We start from the raw sequence: 18,071 nt of genomic DNA on the forward strand, positions 1-18,071 counted from the left end.
CAACCCCTCCCGTACCAGAGTGAGAAAGAATAATGCCATGCCCCTTTGGTGAATTTTATTTTCAACAGCACACCTGCCTGGCTGACAGCCCCCAGAGACGAGATTGTGGTTTAATGGCACAATGTTTCTTCTGTCCTGCACCCAATGAGAGAAAAGCAGTGGCTGGCACAGTGCTGACGTTAACACTGCTAACCATGGGACGGTGAGGACCAGTTTCTTTTTGTTGTAAACTGGAGGACGCTTCTGTCATGACATTGGGAGTCCAGCATTCTCTAATGAGCTGTGCAAAGCACAGAAATGTAGGTTAGACTATGAAAATGAGCTGAATTGTGTAATTTCTGCACAACTAGCATCAAATAGCAAGGATTGTTTTCAAACAGGTTTCCTGAATACTCCCCCCATATTCTATTGGTTGGACAAACAGATACAGACACCCCAAAGTGTTGCCTTTGATTATGTTCGTCTTGTTGGGATGCACAGAAGCCATAAGGGGCCTTACTTCTTTTTCTTATTTTAGGATTTTGACATAAAAGTCCTTGGAAGATTTTAGCATGGTAATGGATATGACAGTGTTAATGTATTTGGTCTTGGCAAAAGAGTTCTGCATGTTCCCTGCTGAATTGCTGCTGCAATATTTTATTGCTGTTGTTGTGGATTATTGGTGGTGCTGCAAAGCAAGCACAGGAACTTGCTACTGCCAATACATATACCGATACGGTGCTGTGAGTATTTAAGGCATCCTGCTGCACAAATAGCATACACAATAACCCTTAGCAGATCTATACAGGTGGAGCTGGGGAAGATGGAGGGTTTTAGAGGGACTCTGAAAGTGTGCTGCGAAATGCTTTAGTGAATGCTGACCAGCCATTTAAATATAAAGCAGCAAGTTTATTGACTGCATATACAACATGAACCAGTCAGCTTGTGCCAAGTAGTTTAATGCTGTGAATATTGTCAGTTTGCAATTTGCATTAAGGATGCAGTCTGTGCCACCTAGTGTTTCATGACAGTACTTGGCTTTTTTTCTTTCCTTTTAAAGTATGCTGATCAAAACAGCCAGTTAAAGAAAAAAAAAAAACGAAAAAAATGAAAAGAAATGAATACTTTTACTCAGCAGTTTTGCGTTAAATGGATCAAAGATTACAGTAAAGACTGATTTCAGCATTGATAAAGAAGTGTTTGTTGAGCACCAAACAGGCATAATTCATTTGAAGGATCATGTGATAGTGAAAACTGGAATAATTGCCATCAAATAAAGAAATTAAATAAAATAAAAATACTAAAACAGTCAAGTCAAGTTACCTTTATTAATATAGTGCTTTTAACCATACAGATTGTGTCAAAGCAACTTTACAGTATTAAATATGAAAATAGTGTGTCAATAATGCAAAATGACAATAGTAAACACTTAATTTTTTAGTAAAGGCAGTTCATCAACTGAATTTAGTGATGTCATCGTCCAGCTCAGTTCAGTTTAAATAGTATCTGAGCAAACAAGTCGATGGTATCGCTGGATATTAAATGTCCCCAACTAAGTAAGCCAGAGGAAGCAAAACTCCATTGGTAACAGAATGGAGAAAAAAACCTTGGGAGAAACCAGGTTCATACGGGGGACCATTACTCCTCTGGCCAGACAAAACCAGCAGTTCAATTCCAGGCAGCAGCAACAGAAAACAGAAAACAGTCTTCAATAATAATATTTTATATTTTATTTTTGTATTTTTTTACTTTAATGTGTCTCACCCAACCTACACTGTGCCTGTCAGTAGACCACTTCCAAATCAATGTGCAACATTTGAGAAATCAAATAAAAATAAAATAAAAAAGCACAGAGATATTTTTGAGGATAATCATCCTACAAAAGGATTATTTATAGTTCTCTCTAAATATTAAGCAGGAATATGATGAGTATTTTAACATCAAAAAATGAAACACTTCAGCTTTCAATCAGATGTAGTTTTCTCATGAAAAAGATGAATCATGAACATCATCAGAAGGACTTGGAAGACCTGTTTTGTTGTCTTGCAGTGATACATGAGAAGCAAGATCAAAATTGGAATGATTCATTGATCTCTACGTTGCCAGAAAGGAAACATAACACATGTAAGGTAATTTGGTTCCATCACACCCTTGAATGGCCTAACTTACTTTTTCTGAAGAGCACAGAGATTAAAAAAATAAAAAAGAGGAGACAGGATGGAGGCCTGAACAGATGGGAAAAGATATAAACTGACACTGAATGGCAAGCTATACATAAAGATCCATGAGTGGAAATGGGAGGTGAGGAAACATGAATCATGTCGCTCAGGGACAGATTCTTCATATATATTCTTACATTGTTAGACCTGCGGTTCATATATATACAATTTTCTTTTCACTAAAGCTTGATTTGTTATTTAAACGTCCCTCATGACCCCTTTGACTAGTTCCTTTTATTGTAATTGCACTGAATATATGGTGGTTCTGTGAATGAAAAGCACATTAAATGCTTTCTGAAATCAGTTGCTTGGGATCTATTGTTACAAAAAAAGAGAAAAAAATTATGGTATTAACAGCTTACACAAATCAATAGAGGAATAACTAACTCTCTGCAAAATATAATAGAGACTTTTTGAATTGAACCAGGAAGCAACCATCCACAGTAGCCTAGCAATCATTTGTCCTGTGCTGTAAGTTAAAATGGTGGAGATTTTGCACAGTTAATGCACCACTCACATTTTCCATATAAAATGTAATAATCTAATGATGAATGTAATTGATAGAGGTTTCCATAACTGGTAGAAATGATTACAATGCAAAATCCCATTTCTAATAACAGAATCCCATCCCAGTATTTAAGTGTTGTCAGCAGCAAGAAAACATCCGTGTAAGCTGTTCCTGCTCAGAACAGACACATGGCAGTGCCAGCCAACATCAGTTGTCAAATCCAGAGACTAGATTACTAGCTCAGAAGCTTTTGGCTCTCTGTTCCTCCAAACAGTACACACAAACACACACACACACACACACACACACACATAAAGAGAGAGAGCTTTCAATATGTAGAGCCGAGACACAGAAATTGACCTCTGATCTGATCAATGAAACTGCATTACTTTTGTACATAGGTTTTTCATAAATACTTAATGACATGTATATATATATATTTGGCATCATATTAGATCATTTTTGTAAAGTGAATTTTTAAATGTTGATTAAATATGTTTTTTTTTTAACACTTTTAGTAAGCATATTCATATAAATGTGGATTATATTTAAATGCTTTCATTTATTTTTCAAATGCATTTGTTTCTTAATTCAGTTTCAGATTCTTCATTCAAGGTTTTCACATTTAGATTGCATTTTTATATTATACAGGGTAGTCTAATCCTAGTTTACAGACACATCTCAAAAGCAAACATTTGCAAGCACCTTTGCCTTAATATTAATTCCTGTTAGATTTTTTTTTGTGTTCCTTTGTGGCAACAATTGCAGGTTACCACTTTTACAGAGAATGGGGATTGCAATTCTGCTAGTTTCAATCTCTATACTGTATGTAAAAACAATTGCTTTTTAAATATCATAGTCAGATTGTATTTAGAAAGAACAAAAGTAGTAAGTTTTCATTTAGCAGATACTATTCTTAGCTATTCATGGTTGTGGCAGTCCTCCTGGCCACACACACATTTTCTGTCATGTTGGGGAATTTCCATTGACTAATGATATGTTTTGTATCCTGACTTAAACTTATAGGACATGCCCCAAATCCTAACCTTTCTGCACTTTTAGACTTCATTAAGATGTTTATTAGGTTTAATTAAGCTGTTTTCCTCATGGGCACCATTGGCTGGAATTACCAAAGGTGATTTCATGCTTTACTGCCCTTGTGGGCACACTTGCTCCCCATAAACAAAACTGACATATAAACACACAAATATCCACTTAAAATGTGTGTTACTTGACAAAACAAGTAGTACTCAAAAGAATTTGTGAATATATAATTGTATACCACTTTTGACCTACATGCAGATTTTAACATTTTGCCATTAAGTGTGGACAAAATGTCATATAAATTCTAAAACATTTTTAGCACCTCATCTGCCCTAAACACTAGAAGTATAAATGGAAATAGAAACAATCTTTCGGATATTCCATTTTTGTTCATATCCCCATCCAAGAAAATGGATGTAATTTACACCATCAAGAGCAAGAAAGAGCATCCAAAAGCCTGTGAGTGCTCAACATCATAAAAGTCTCATCCACATGAACAGCGTGATCATTCTGGCCAATCCCTAATCTTATAGCCTCACACCTTTGTGATCCAGCAAAAAATTTGTCTCGTGGGACATAGTTTATGTGAAACATTCTGACCTCGGGTCGCAAATACACAGAACACTGTCCTATCCAGAAGTGCTCTTTTCCTTGGAGACCAAAGCAGATTTGTTCTAAGACAATCCCAGTGACGCACCACAAGGGAGCAGCCAACCAAAAGCCAGAGGAGAAAGTTAGGACACCCATTAATTGGAGACCTTAAGACTTGGGCTGGCTAAATAATGGTGATAATAGGCTTTGCTGCTACAGAACAAGGGATTTGGAAACAACAGACTGTGCAGGACATTCACAAAGTCCCAAAATTCATTCTGAAGGGTTCTGATCACCAAAAACTGGTCATGCATATATAGGGTGTCGGCTCATTACCAGTCATTATATTCTCATTAAACAGCCAATAACAAATCATAAGAAGATGATCAGGTCACCCTGAAATAAGAGGTCTCTATGAATTTACACTGATACATTTAGACAGGAAGTGTGCAGCTTTCATAGCTATATATAGTATTTCTTTAAAGGGTCAGTTTCAGATTTTCTGTAATGTATATTCTCAGTTACCATCAGCTGTAATGCATTTTATCTGAATATTTGCACTCTTACTGAATTGAAACTCCTTGTGGTTTCGTGTAACATATACAAACATGCATCCCCACCTCAGGAAAGCAGTAATGCAATGCAATGCAATCTCCCTTTACCTTTCTCTCTTTCTCGGCTTGCCGCCGTTTTAGCATGCTGAGGCATGAACCAATTATTTCACATAAATAGATTGGTTCCCTCCTGCACGTTGTTTATCATTCGGTGTTGGTAAATTTGTTTGTGTCACCATAATTATTCCTCCATGTAATATTTTCAATGCTCTCATTTCAATTTTTTGATAAGATGGCACATGATTTCGCTCTATAGCTATCAACATGGGTAATTAAAAAGAGCAGTCTTACATATCTCCATACACAAATCAAAGCACAGAGATGAAACTCCTAAATTACTTAATATTCATATCACCCCACAATTACTTTTAAGTCCTACAGCCATAACGAGTCTCAAGGGCATCAGTGACGTCACTAAAAGTAATACAGAGCCTCTTCTACAATAAAGTTGAAAACTGACCCACATAGGTGAGGATGGGGTAAGATGATACCCAATTTGTTTAGAATGATAATGCATCATTTAATATTTTACTAGGAAACATAAAGGGAAATGTAAGTCTATTCATTAATAGTAGCTTACAATTCTAATGTATGGCATCTAAAGTCTTAGTTGCTGATTTCATATAAGGTGCAAAATGGTTAGAAAGAAAAAGGACTTTAATTGGCTGGCTGTATTCTTGTTAACTCTACCTTCAGATGTTGAAGGTGCTTTTGAGCACATTAAAGTGCTCTGCAGGGGCTTTCCATGTTTAGTATTAGCATTTAACATGTCGCAAAAGAACAAAAGAAAATGAGGAAGAAAGCTTTTACACAAAACCTGACCTTTAAATTGTTCTTCCTTGGTTTTGTGAGTGGCAATGGTGTTTGTGCTGCAGTAGCAAGTAGCTCATTATCAAGAGATTTGTGCTCTACAATAAAATATAGTCCAAAGAGACTCGTTGAATGGACAATGATGCCACATGACAAGGGTTCGGTGAGTCAGCTACATGAGGATGGCTTTAGGCAGCAAAACCAGTTGAAAGAACACTTCACCGACCACAACCAGCGTCAGTGCAAGGACATCTAGATGCCCGCTGATTGCGGGGAACTCTGTCTCTTCCTCCAGCAAGGAAAACTCAATGTGAACTAGAATGTCTGATGGTCAGATCTTGCTTGTTGCATAACAGTTGATTGTTAGGGATGTCTGACAACAAAATTTGTTCTGCATGTTTACCCTAAATTAAATAGGTCTATTCAAATCTGAAAGGCATTTCTATGTTAGATTTTCCACCACGAGAGAGTGAGTCAGTGAATCATTGATTCATTCATTCAACCGATTTGTTAAAAAATGCACATTTGATTTAGGAATGATACAAGTGACTTCCTTTGTCCAAATATGCCATCTTCCCTACTATATAGTACACAAAAAGTACACAAATGACTTCTGCAAGACCCTGAAGTGCACATCAGATGGACACTTTAATATCCCATGAGGCCACAGGAGAGGTGTCGTGGATGGCAGTAAAGAGATGCAGTTGACGTTGTGATTCAGTGACAACATGGTTGGATGACTGGATTTCATTACACTACCCACATTCATTTTGGAAGCAGCTAATGTTGTATAAGTAAGTCACTGAATCATTCACTTAACCAATTTGTTCAAAAACAATGATTCATTCAAGAAAATGAAACACCATTACTTACTGTTTCTCTGAAATGAATGTGGTTATTCTTTCTGCAGCAGTTGGCAATTTTGTGTCGAACATGTAAGCTATTCAATATTAACTTCTTGTTTACCAAATGTTTGATTAAAATAGAACATTACGTTGAAATCATTATCAAACCATTCTTCATACGGAACAGTGATTTTCAACCACAGCTTGTTGTCGAGAATCACAATTATATATGATGAAAAAAGAACAGAATGACTGAATAATGATTTCAACTAATAATGAAATAAACCTTTGCTTAGATTGATTAGTATCAAAATAAATGTAATCAGTGATACCTTTAAACCCCTAAATCTAAAACTTTACAGGTGTACTAATCTATATATCTGCATAAATTGGTCAAAAATGATCTCAGATTAGCAGAAGAATGTATTCCATCTCTGTTTAGTCCCTGAAACACTCTAATCAGATCAGCAGCCCAAAGTGCTCCCAGCACAGGGAGAAAATTAAAATCATTAAATGAACCGGAGTCCGCCGCATATTTAGGGGATAGTTCTACGTGCAGCATGACGTATTGCTGCAGCTGCAAATTAGCATAAATGACCACATTGAAGAATTGTTTATATTTATAAAACATGACATGCAATCTCTCACAGCACTTCCCTTTAATACCCTTTGTTAGAGCCAGCTGTGACTGTAGAGCACTGTGGATTGGCATGTTGAAGACAGCGGTTTGTATTAGGATGTCGTGGGTAATATAAATACATGAGAAGCACCTCTGATACTGTCAAGGCAGTTCTAGCTCCGTAAGATTGGAACCTCTGCTGATACATCAGTCATAAACTTTTAAAGGTGGCAGGCAGGCATGACGTCTGGTTATGAATCAGATCCAGGAACTTTGAGCTGCCTTGAGGAGAAGCGCCTTAAGAATGGTTTTTTCACAGTGGTGGTGTGATCATGCAAGGTGCACCTCTGTATTTCTTATCTAATAGGGATATTGAAAATTAAAACTCCGGTTATTTAATTAAGAAAATCGTATTTGTTTTATTTTACCACAATATCACATTTAAGTGAATATAAATATGTTTTAAGGACAATATTATTATTATTTTTTTTATCCTCTAGCAGGTGACATAATTAAAGTATTAAATGTATACTGAAAAACAAACAAACAAACACTAAAACGGTTTCAGTGAGAAATTGCTGGTAAAATTCACAAATGATTACAAAGAAACAGCATGTAAGGCAGTGAATTATACATAAAATTAAGTTAAAGACTAAAAAAAATTAGTTTCAATATTTAGCAATATTTGTTTCATATTTACAGCTTTGATTTTCTTTTTACCGTGTATTAGAATTTGATTTGAGAAATTATGTGGAATTTTGTAGTAGTAATTGATTTGTTTCTAAAGTGTTCCATCATGTACCATTTCATAATATCAAAATAAAATGATGTAACATGTCAAAAATATTACAGTTAAATGTAGTTGAAACCATCAGATATGATAACTAAATATCACACTGTTACACCATTTACTAATGTTAATTCATGCATTTCATGCATATATATATATATATATATATATATACAGTGACCCTAACAGATAGTTCAATGTTTCATCAAAAAGTTTCATCTTCCACTAGACTTTAGTGGGGTTTTTAATAAATCATCAGGATGTCTCCCACCAGTGTCTCTTCATTTCATGGCCGCAGTTTATTTTTGTTAAGGTCCTTTCTTAACTGTCCCTGCTCATACAGACATGTCATATTAGAGGTAGCGCTGTGTTATGTTCACACATAATGGCTATTGGTGATGATTTTCAATTTGTGAGCAGTCAAAGCTATTCGACATGACTGTTCTCTTTGAATCTGGGGGCAGATCCAGCAAATGGACAGAGCCCTGCCAGAAGCCCAACTAAAGATGCATCAAACAGCCATGTATTATCCACACTTCTGTTACATAATCAAAAGACTATTAAGGGTGCCAGCACCAGTTCTCCAGCAGTTCAACGGGTTGTCTATGATTTCGATTTTACATGAGAATGGCTTTTAGATTTTAGTATCCAGAATTTCTATTTATATTATTTAGACTTTTTTTTTAATGATCAAGGAAGAACACTTAATTTCTTTGAATGCTCTAATATCCCTAAATCTTCAAAATGGAGCCAAACAACATTAAGCAGCTTACAGCATGAAAACCTTATTAAACATTTTATTTATTTATTTATTTTGTCACAAAACTTGTTTTGCACTAATGAAATTCCTCCTGCTGTGCAGCTGTATTGCATTTCTTTGAAATGCAGTTCCACAGAATCCCGTTCCTTTCATTTGGTTTCAACTTTTAAATTACAATTTTTGAATTGAAACCACTGAAAATCTTGTCACGGCACAAACAGATTACTGCTATCTTCCTAAATATTCCTTTTAAACTAATTAAGTGAAATATATTCATTAAACCCAAGCTTTGTGAAAATTTTAATATACAATGGTTTACAAATGAGCGAGAAATTTGTGAAACAATTTGGAAATGCGGCAACATTGTGCAGGAGATGTTAATTTACATATTGGCCTAAAAAGGTGAGATTACTACTGTTAAATCAACTGAGTGTAATTAGTACTTGAGATGTTACAATGTAGCAGTATAAGGTATATTTTTACTCATCACAGAATCTGTTAGTTTAGCACCACTGATACCAAGCACTTGTGAAATTATTTCCATCATAAATTAAGGTAATCTAAGCATTTCACTGCCTACCAGTTTATTTCCACAACTTATTTGTGTGCTTGTTTCACATATAATGAGCCATAAGACCCCAGAATTTAAGGAGGACAGCTGAAGTGCATTATTAAATAATTATTTTTGTATATAACCACTTCTCAGAATGAGAAAGGTATTTTAGTATCGGTCTGATGCAATGTTAAACATTTTGAGCTAGTAAACATTTTTGAGCTTTGGAGTCTCTTAGACCACAAACAAAACATTACTTGTGGGCAACAAGGCAGACAAAGCCAGATGACGAAGAGAAATCATGATGCAGTGAAGACTTTTGCCCTTGTGAGGACTGCTTACATTTTTAATTAAAAACACTTGCACTTTATATCAATCTACTAAGATGTAGAATTTGGTCTGCAGACACAAGTATTTTTGCTCTCCATTAATAGCATTACGTTCTCTGGAGAGATGTCTCTCAGGTCACGTACATACAATGGCACTAGACCACTAAGACACAATCACAGGGTAGAGTGAATGAATTGAGCACTTCTCGTTTTAAGGATGACGACAGTGTGATTCAGAGAGAGAGATTACTTTTCTTATCTCTAATGGCAGAGCCATGCTAGATTAGACCATCAGGGAATACATTTTATCGAAAAGAGATGGTTGGAAAGTTTTAAGGTATAAATTGTGTGAGGTTTTTTAATAGAACAAGATTTTGCAAAGATGCAGTATTTCATCTTTATGAAATCTAATGCCAGGGTCACCACATCAGAATAGAATTTGAAATGTTGAGACATTAGCAATAGATGATCAAGATCAAGTTTCAATACATCAACATTTATTAAGTTTTTATGAAGGCAGTCCAAATCTGCAGATTAAATGTAAATGCAAAGCAGAATGACAGTGAATTGAATTTCAATTACAATATTTTATTAGAATTAATTAGTAGTTTGCAATGTTTCTTTAGACTTTTAATTAATTTGTCAAAAACAACTTTAAACTTTGGCTTTACAAATCCTTATCTGAAGGTTTGGTGGGGTGGGGGGGGGGTCAAAAACCTGTAATCCCTTACAGACAGAAAGAGTAATAGAATGATAAAAATAGATAGATAAAACAATAGAAAAAATGGCAGACAGATCATTTGGCATTTAGTTTTGTTTTTATGGAGGCAGCCAATAACTAAAATTTTAATTTGAATGTAAATAAGTAGAAGAAAGAGATTATGTCATTTTTAAAACAAGTTTAAAATGTTATAGGCGTTACAGGAAGAACAATCGATGGATGGATGGATGGAGAGACTGTACTGTAGCAATAGATGTTTCATTGGCGGCGGCAATAGCCTTTGCGCCGTCATGCTACGGATGTCCCGAGTTCAAATCCAAAGCTTGTAGAACTTTGCAAATCCTAACCCCCTCTTTCTCCTATCATCACTGTCCTATCAGATTAAAGGCAAAAACTCCAAAGATAAATCTTTAAAAAAAAAGTTTTGTCATTGATTATGTTTTCATTATGGTCAACTATATCTGCAAATTTAAATTTCAATGTAAATAAGAATAATTCAAATTAGTTGTATTTTAAAATTAGTAATTTTTACTGTTTTTTCAATTAGAATTTCATTAGTATTTGTAATGTTTCAATAAAAAAAGCTAAATTTGTCAAGACAAACTTTGAATTAAGCTGACTTTAGCAATGGATGTTTTGCCATTGATTATGTTTTTTTATGAGGGCACACAATGTAAATAAGTACAAAAAATATATTAAAAATGTCAGTAAATTAAAAAAAAAAAGTAGAATTCAATGAGTATTTGTCATTTTTAATTAAAAAAAGCTACATTTGTCAAGAAAAACTTTGAATGTTGGCTTGACAAAACAAGTTTAAAAAGCATTAAAGTTTGAAAGTTTATAGGCCTTAAGGACAAAAAGAACAGTATATAGATTGATAGACAGAACAATAGACAAATAGATACTTTATGCATACTTTTAATTTTTTTTTTAGTATATTTAAGAGTTTAATGTAAGTGTAATTCCCTGCGTGTTCAGCCAAGCTGACTAGAGCTTGCAAATTGAAATTAACCCATTATATAACTTGGCCATGGAGCAATAGGATGCTGTCTTCCCCAGAGGTTGAATCCTCAGATGATTGACTGTTCAGATTAGCCATACGTCTCTGTCTCTGTAGCACAGATAAAAGCAGTTGACGACAGTCACCCTATCACTCGCATGACTGCGGTGGCCTCTTTGTGATATCGCACTTCATCATGCAAAGTAAAACTGAGGGTGATGTGAGAAAGACTATATTGATGCTACATACAGTTTTTCATCCGTGGCTTCAGGCAGTGTTTTATTTTGCTGTGTGTTGTTGACGCTCAGTGTGATCATATTAATCTTAAAGCATATAAATCATTGAGCCTTTAAGCACCGTATAGGACGAATAATACTTGGAATATCTAAACATTCTGTCCTGACACAAGTCATTGTTGATTTCACTGTTGTAGGGGAAAGACTCTAGGGCTGCAGATAAGACCGTTGCCATGGTCCTGAAGGAGATACCCAATAAGGCGTCCTCAGAAGGCAAGCCCCTCCTCACGGTGACAAACAAGGTGGGCAGAACTACTGCAGCTACCGCCAGAGTCAAACAGCACATCCATTCTCGCTGCATGGGAAAGATAACCAATGGCAAGGCTTTGACCATCACATGTCCAGCCTCCACCTCCAACGAAAATAAGAATCACAGTGTGTCTCTGCCATCACACATTTCTAACTGACAGCACAACAGCTAACACAGGCTGTGTGGGGTATAAAATTGAGCTTTTCACATCAGGCAAGTCTTGTTACAGGAAACAGAATGGGGACAATAGAAATGAGCATTTCAGATGGACACATGGATTTAAATCTTAGCTCTAATATTTAGTGAGGGTGCAGGATTTTTTTTTTTTTTTGCCACAGCCACAATATATATTACATATTCAAGCTGTGGAAGCACTTTTTCTTAGTTTTAATATGCTTATAGTGTATATTTGTTATATTTTAGTTTTAAAAGAATTTCAGATAATGTAACAAGTAACAAAATTGTTTAATGGATTTAGTTTTCGTTAACTATAATAACCCTAGGTATCAGTCGATATTTGATATTTAGATTACTACCGCTTTCATCAACACTTAATCAATTATTAACAAAAATGTAATCTTTAGCAATTCTCAAAAATGATTATTCATTTTTCATATTGTACTATATATAATAGTATAAAATTCACCTCACATCACAATTATCATATTATTAATAAAATGTGTATGTGTACTTTCATTTGTAATTTACTAGACAGATTATTATAGAATTACCTATTAAAGTAATTTAACACAGTATTTTAACAGTGATCCATTTCTAAATTTAAATGCATCAAACTACATGATATGATAGCATAACAAGTTAATTTGTTGCTGGAAATTTTCTTGCAAAAACACATTTCCTTGCTTTTATAAAGCTGCTGTCACAGCTTTATAGTTCATCTTGTTGTTGCCTGTGTGATCTGTGGTTCATTCAATTTGTTTATTGTGTTTAATACTGTTGTCTGCGTAGTTCAAGTCTGTGTGTTGTTGATGCCAGACAGATTCGGAACTAAATAATAATAATTGCATTACACTAAGCTTTAGTAGCACTCAACTGGTTTCCACTTTTCCTCCACCAGTCACTAAATGACAGATGATTCAAATGTGCCTTTGCAAAGCATTTTGTTGTTAGTTGTGTAATCAGTCGACAATCAACAGACCAGTGACCATGAAGCCAACTGTATTCCTTTGCTTTGTCCATAATAGCATGAAGGTTTGTTAATTTTCAAATCAGGTGAGATCGAACACAGTATGTGAAGCACAGCATCATTCCTCTGTGTAAAGTCTTGTCAATACTGATGCTAAAGTGTTATCAGATCAATACTGTCCATTTGTGACTTAACGGATAAACTCTTTATGTGAAGAAAAAGATTTTATAATTAGCCAGGAACACTGTGTGAAAGACATATAAGAAGCAGCTTTTTTAACTTGATTCCAAACACTTGTTTGTTTTGTGTAAACAGTGGTTCAAATATCATATCAATTATGCAGTTAATTGTTCTGACCTCACACACAATTTAGCCCTCAAGATAAAATAGTGGTCTTCAACATGGTAGATGGCTTTTACAGCAAACTACCTCGGAAACTAATTTCTTCATACATAATGCAGTTGTGTATGTTCGTGCTGTTATTTATAACACTAATAATTGCCTCACATGAGCTTATACCTCCCTCAACCTCCCTCCATAACTCTCCCCCTTAAGACTCCCGCTAGCTAAACTGGTTCCAGGTTCCCTTGACAACAATATCTTGGAGTTGTCACCAGGAGCTAAACCCACATGACACAATTAGTTGAAGTTTTCCATGACATAATTCAGGATTTGCCCTCGGTCTCAAACACAAAGACAAAAGTAAGGAGGTACAAAATGCTTGTGCTGTGATAAAGCAGTTGAGAACAACTGAAGAAAATTCCTTTTCACATAGATAATGGAATCCCCATTATTTTTTCGTACATATTCAATCAGTAAGTTTATTCTGCTGTACAATTACTGTACAATTTGCAGTGTCTTGAAAGGGTAATCAGCATTCACAGGGCTAAATGTAGTTACTATAAATGCCTCTGAGTATCATGAGAAGATGGGACATCAGAAGCACAATGAATCTCAGAATAGTACATTATGCACTACATGAATAATCAAATCCTAATTAAAACCAAACTATGTGACCTTGATGTTCAAGTCTTGGCTGAATATAATGTAATATATTTTGTAGCTAGCCTCATGACTGTATTTCACACTGTCAATGTATTATTTTACTTAACAATCCTTTTATATTCTGAAGGGCAATTGTCAATGCATGGATTCCTTCAAATTATGAGGAACAGATTGCAGAGAAACTATGCACAGTAAGTTTTAATGGGAATACGAGTTCAAAATGTAAGCAGACATTAAAATGTTTCCAATACTGTAGGAAGGTTTAAATTAAATAAAAACCAACCAAAGGAGATAAAGGCAGGATGCTTCTATTGGCTGTTATTGTTCAGTGACTATTTCTGTGGATTATCGTAATGCCTGTGGGTGGCGAAAATTTTTAAGATCCACTGAATCATCCATTCATACTGATTCATTAAGGAACTAAACACCAGTATTAATGTTGCTCAGAGATGTAGCTGTTGATTCTGCAATTATATTTTGTTTGGAATTACTTTTAGTGGTGGTGCAAAAACAGACCAAGCAACTTGAAATAGACTTACGTTACTGTGTGTAAAATATACTTTTTAACTTAAGAATTATAGCACTCCATATCATTGCTTAATTGACCATTCGCAAAGCCCCGCCCTCCTTAGTTACTGTTGCCATGACCGACAGAAAATGCCACTCTCACACTACACATCATATACTCACGCAGTGAAAAATACATCGCAGAGCAAAGAGAAAACTGAAAACGCACAGACAGACAAGACAGAGCAGGTTACTTCTGGTATGAAACAAGGTCTCAGGACTCTCAGCTTTTAAACAGTCATTTTTAAAGAAATTCAAACTATAAATATCATTTTGTGGCTCTGTGTCATAACAGATCACTGTATTGCCTCAGTTCAAACACGTGAACTGATCATCTTATCATATTTACTTAAAACACAAAATGAACATGAATAAACACCAGAAAATATTTTATTTCAACCACAGAACACACCATTTTTTAAGTGTAAGCTCTCCGAAGTTAATCAACTCTCCTGTCTGATTTGTGGTTAAGGCTAGAAGGGATACAGCTGCTGCTACTGGGCATTTACATATTTTCTGAACCAACAATATAATGTGAAACCTATGAAAATGGTATAAAAAAAAGCACATGGCACCATAGTTTCATCACTTTAGAGTGTCGCAGTGACAGTCTTTTTGCAGTAAAGGACCTGTTATAGTTTAATGACTGGGAAGATGACATGAACGTGAGGTTAGCTGCATGGTAAACAGATGAGTGCACATGTGAATATACAGCTCACAATCTGTGCACAGTTCACAGAATTTTGTCCACAAAATGATAATAGCACGTTTTAACATATTATTTTATTATTTCACACTCAGTATTTTAACTTAAGCTTGGCAAGCCATACATACAGCGCCAGACATTACAGATTTTCTGGTACGCAAAACAAGTACTTTAAAGAAATTCCTATGCTTATTACCATTACTGTGGCAGCCAGCAACAGAACAGCTTAACCCTCTGCACATTTTTACATTAAGTTATATTCTAGTCAGGGATCCCTGACTATAATATGATGTGTTGATTGATGTATGAAGATGAGTGCAGTGAACTATTTTTTCATATATTTAGTTATATTGAAAAAGTGGAGACAGGCTGTAGCTGTCGGGCAAGATGGCAGAAAGCAACAGCAGCATTTAATATTCACATTCTGATTGGTCAGATTGCCTGTCAATCAAGCTCTTGGCATCATATACCCCCCACATAGTATGAAACTATAAATTAGAATTTTCGCTTTTCAAATTAACAAACTACACTATGTTTCTAGCATATCTTCCGAAGCAGCAGCCAATGAGTGGAGGAATTCTCTCTGATGCTTAGTTGAAACGTCATGGGTCAACCTATTTTTTTAATAATTGAAACTATTTTTATATAAAATATGAATGAGTCTTTATCTCATGTGAGTGTATGCTATTCAGGAACAATTTAATTCCTAAAGTGTAAAAGTTTTCAATTAGCACCAAACTACTAAATGCACCATTAGCTAAAGACAAACCAAATTTTCCCTCAGACAGAGCAGCCAGGTAAACCCTCTGTCAACCTGCCTTCCATTTAAATAATCAGAGTTAATAAAAAAAGTTAAACTGTTCTGCAACGTGACTGCAGTTATCTGCTCTAATTACAAAAAATAGTTTTGTTAACTATTAATGTCAGCAACCCATTTGTGCCTAAAGTGAAAAACAGTTTTAAACTGGATACAGGGGAACCTAATTAAACAATAAAGCCCAAAATATTTCCAAAATAAGTCTCCTCCTCTCATTATGGCCCTTGTTCTCCTGGCATTCACAAGGGAGGAAGGTATACTTTTATAACAAGACTTAGAGGGGCATATTAAAAGTAAGCCCCAAATCTAGCTCACCCATATAATAAAACATCTGGATAAAAGATGCTCCCAGACAGCAAGCAGTTTCGGCCCAGATCCGGCCCACATCTTGCCCGTATGGATTTCACGAAAGACAACAGTTTGAAGACAAAGTACCATAATTTCGTGACTTCCATCAAAAATGTTCAAGGCTTTGTAACAGCAAGAGTTCAGTTTGGGTAAGATCAGACATTCCAGCCAGCAAAGGAATAAATCTCCTCCCTGACACCAGCAGATCCAGAGATGTCTGTGCAACCCAATTAAGACTGCTGGGTCAGCGTTCTGGCACGGACTCTCACAACAGGAATGTTCTCCCAAGCGCTCTGGCCAACATACACTGCTTGTGTTATTCATGAATATTCAGTATTTATTTCAAAGCTTCTGTCAAGCTACTGTACGAGGAGATCACAAACTTTGGTACAGTTTGAGAATATATACACCAAAATAGTCAAGCACAGCTAGTTTTTGCTTAGAGAAGTATAATCCAATTTTTCATTATCATTATTTTTTTTTTTCTAAATTAATTCCTGCTGGACGTTTGTCTCTGTGGTCTTATTTAAGCCCCGGACAAATTAAAAAGACATTCGAGGGGAAATGCAGCAGCCCTCAATTAAGCTAGTCTTGATAATGTCAGAGTTTTTTAATCAATTTGCTTTAAATTATAAACATGCAACAGTCCATTAGTTTAAGCAGCGTTGCTTGAAGTGTCTGTTGTTGTTAAGCCCATATAGAGGATTTCTGAATGTGACATGAAATTACATGTGTGCTGTTTTACAACCAGCAGTGTTCTGATGACACAGCCCTGTAATAATCTTTGTATGGAATTACATTTGGTTCAATAATAATGAATGTAACTTTATAAAACCGAACGTAACTTTTTCAGAAACTATCAAACATATGCCATTACAAAAGATGAAAAACACAATGAAAAAAAACAACAAAAAAACAACTCAGTCGCACAAATTTAACAAGCTCTTTAAATATTCTTCATTCTTTGTTAATGTTTTTCAAAGATTCGATTTTGCTAATCGTGGATTCTGAATGCATTGCCACAGATTTTGCTTTTGCTTTGCAGTTTTTCGTTTGATGTTTTGACACAAACCTCTCGTGGGGCGGGGTTAACAGTGATCTACTCTGATTGGATAGTGAGCTTTTGATGGACATGTGCTCTCTGACCGGGAAGTACAGACGCCACTCAGTGGCGCACATATTGGAAAGCTCTCGTGGTGATTAAATCTGGTCTCTACCGCAAAAATTATTTTTCACAGACAAAATAAAATAAATTAATTTTAAGCTCATACACAGGTTCTACCATGAATTCTGAAGAAACTGTACACTTATTTTGGTCATGTCACTACACTCAGAAACCTTTGAATGACATTGGTGTGTTTGCCAGGCTTCTCAGTACATATGAAAAACATTATATTTGGGTATTATGACTCTGACCCCACAAACGAAAATATCAGTTTTGTTATTAATTTAATTTTTTTCCTAAACAAATTTCACATTCACAAATGCAAATTCTTCAACTATAAACCTGTCTTCTCTGTTTTCCTAAAAGAAATGGAAAACTATTTGAATGT

General features: G+C 35.3%; 1 protein-coding gene across 6 annotated transcripts in view; it reads left to right on the forward strand.

Annotated features, from left to right (window-relative positions):
• Window positions 1–18,071, forward strand: part of LOC132161197 (PEX5-related protein-like) — a 75,634-nt gene that overhangs the window by 28,036 nt on the left and 29,527 nt on the right. For 5 of the 6 annotated variants that reach the window (XM_059571078.1, XM_059571081.1, XM_059571080.1 and 2 more), the window contains exon 2: window positions 11,816–11,920. The exons of the other annotated variant lie outside the window; for it this stretch is intronic. In XM_059571078.1, coding sequence (XP_059427061.1) covers window positions 11,816–11,920 — 105 coding nt within the window. The remainder of the gene's footprint in view (window positions 1–11,815; window positions 11,921–18,071) is intronic. 6 annotated transcript variants of the gene reach the window in all.

The sequence above is a fragment of the Carassius carassius genome, chromosome 17 (genome assembly GCF_963082965.1).
Source record: "Carassius carassius chromosome 17, fCarCar2.1, whole genome shotgun sequence".
NCBI classification, from domain to species: domain Eukaryota; kingdom Metazoa; phylum Chordata; class Actinopteri; order Cypriniformes; family Cyprinidae; genus Carassius; species Carassius carassius.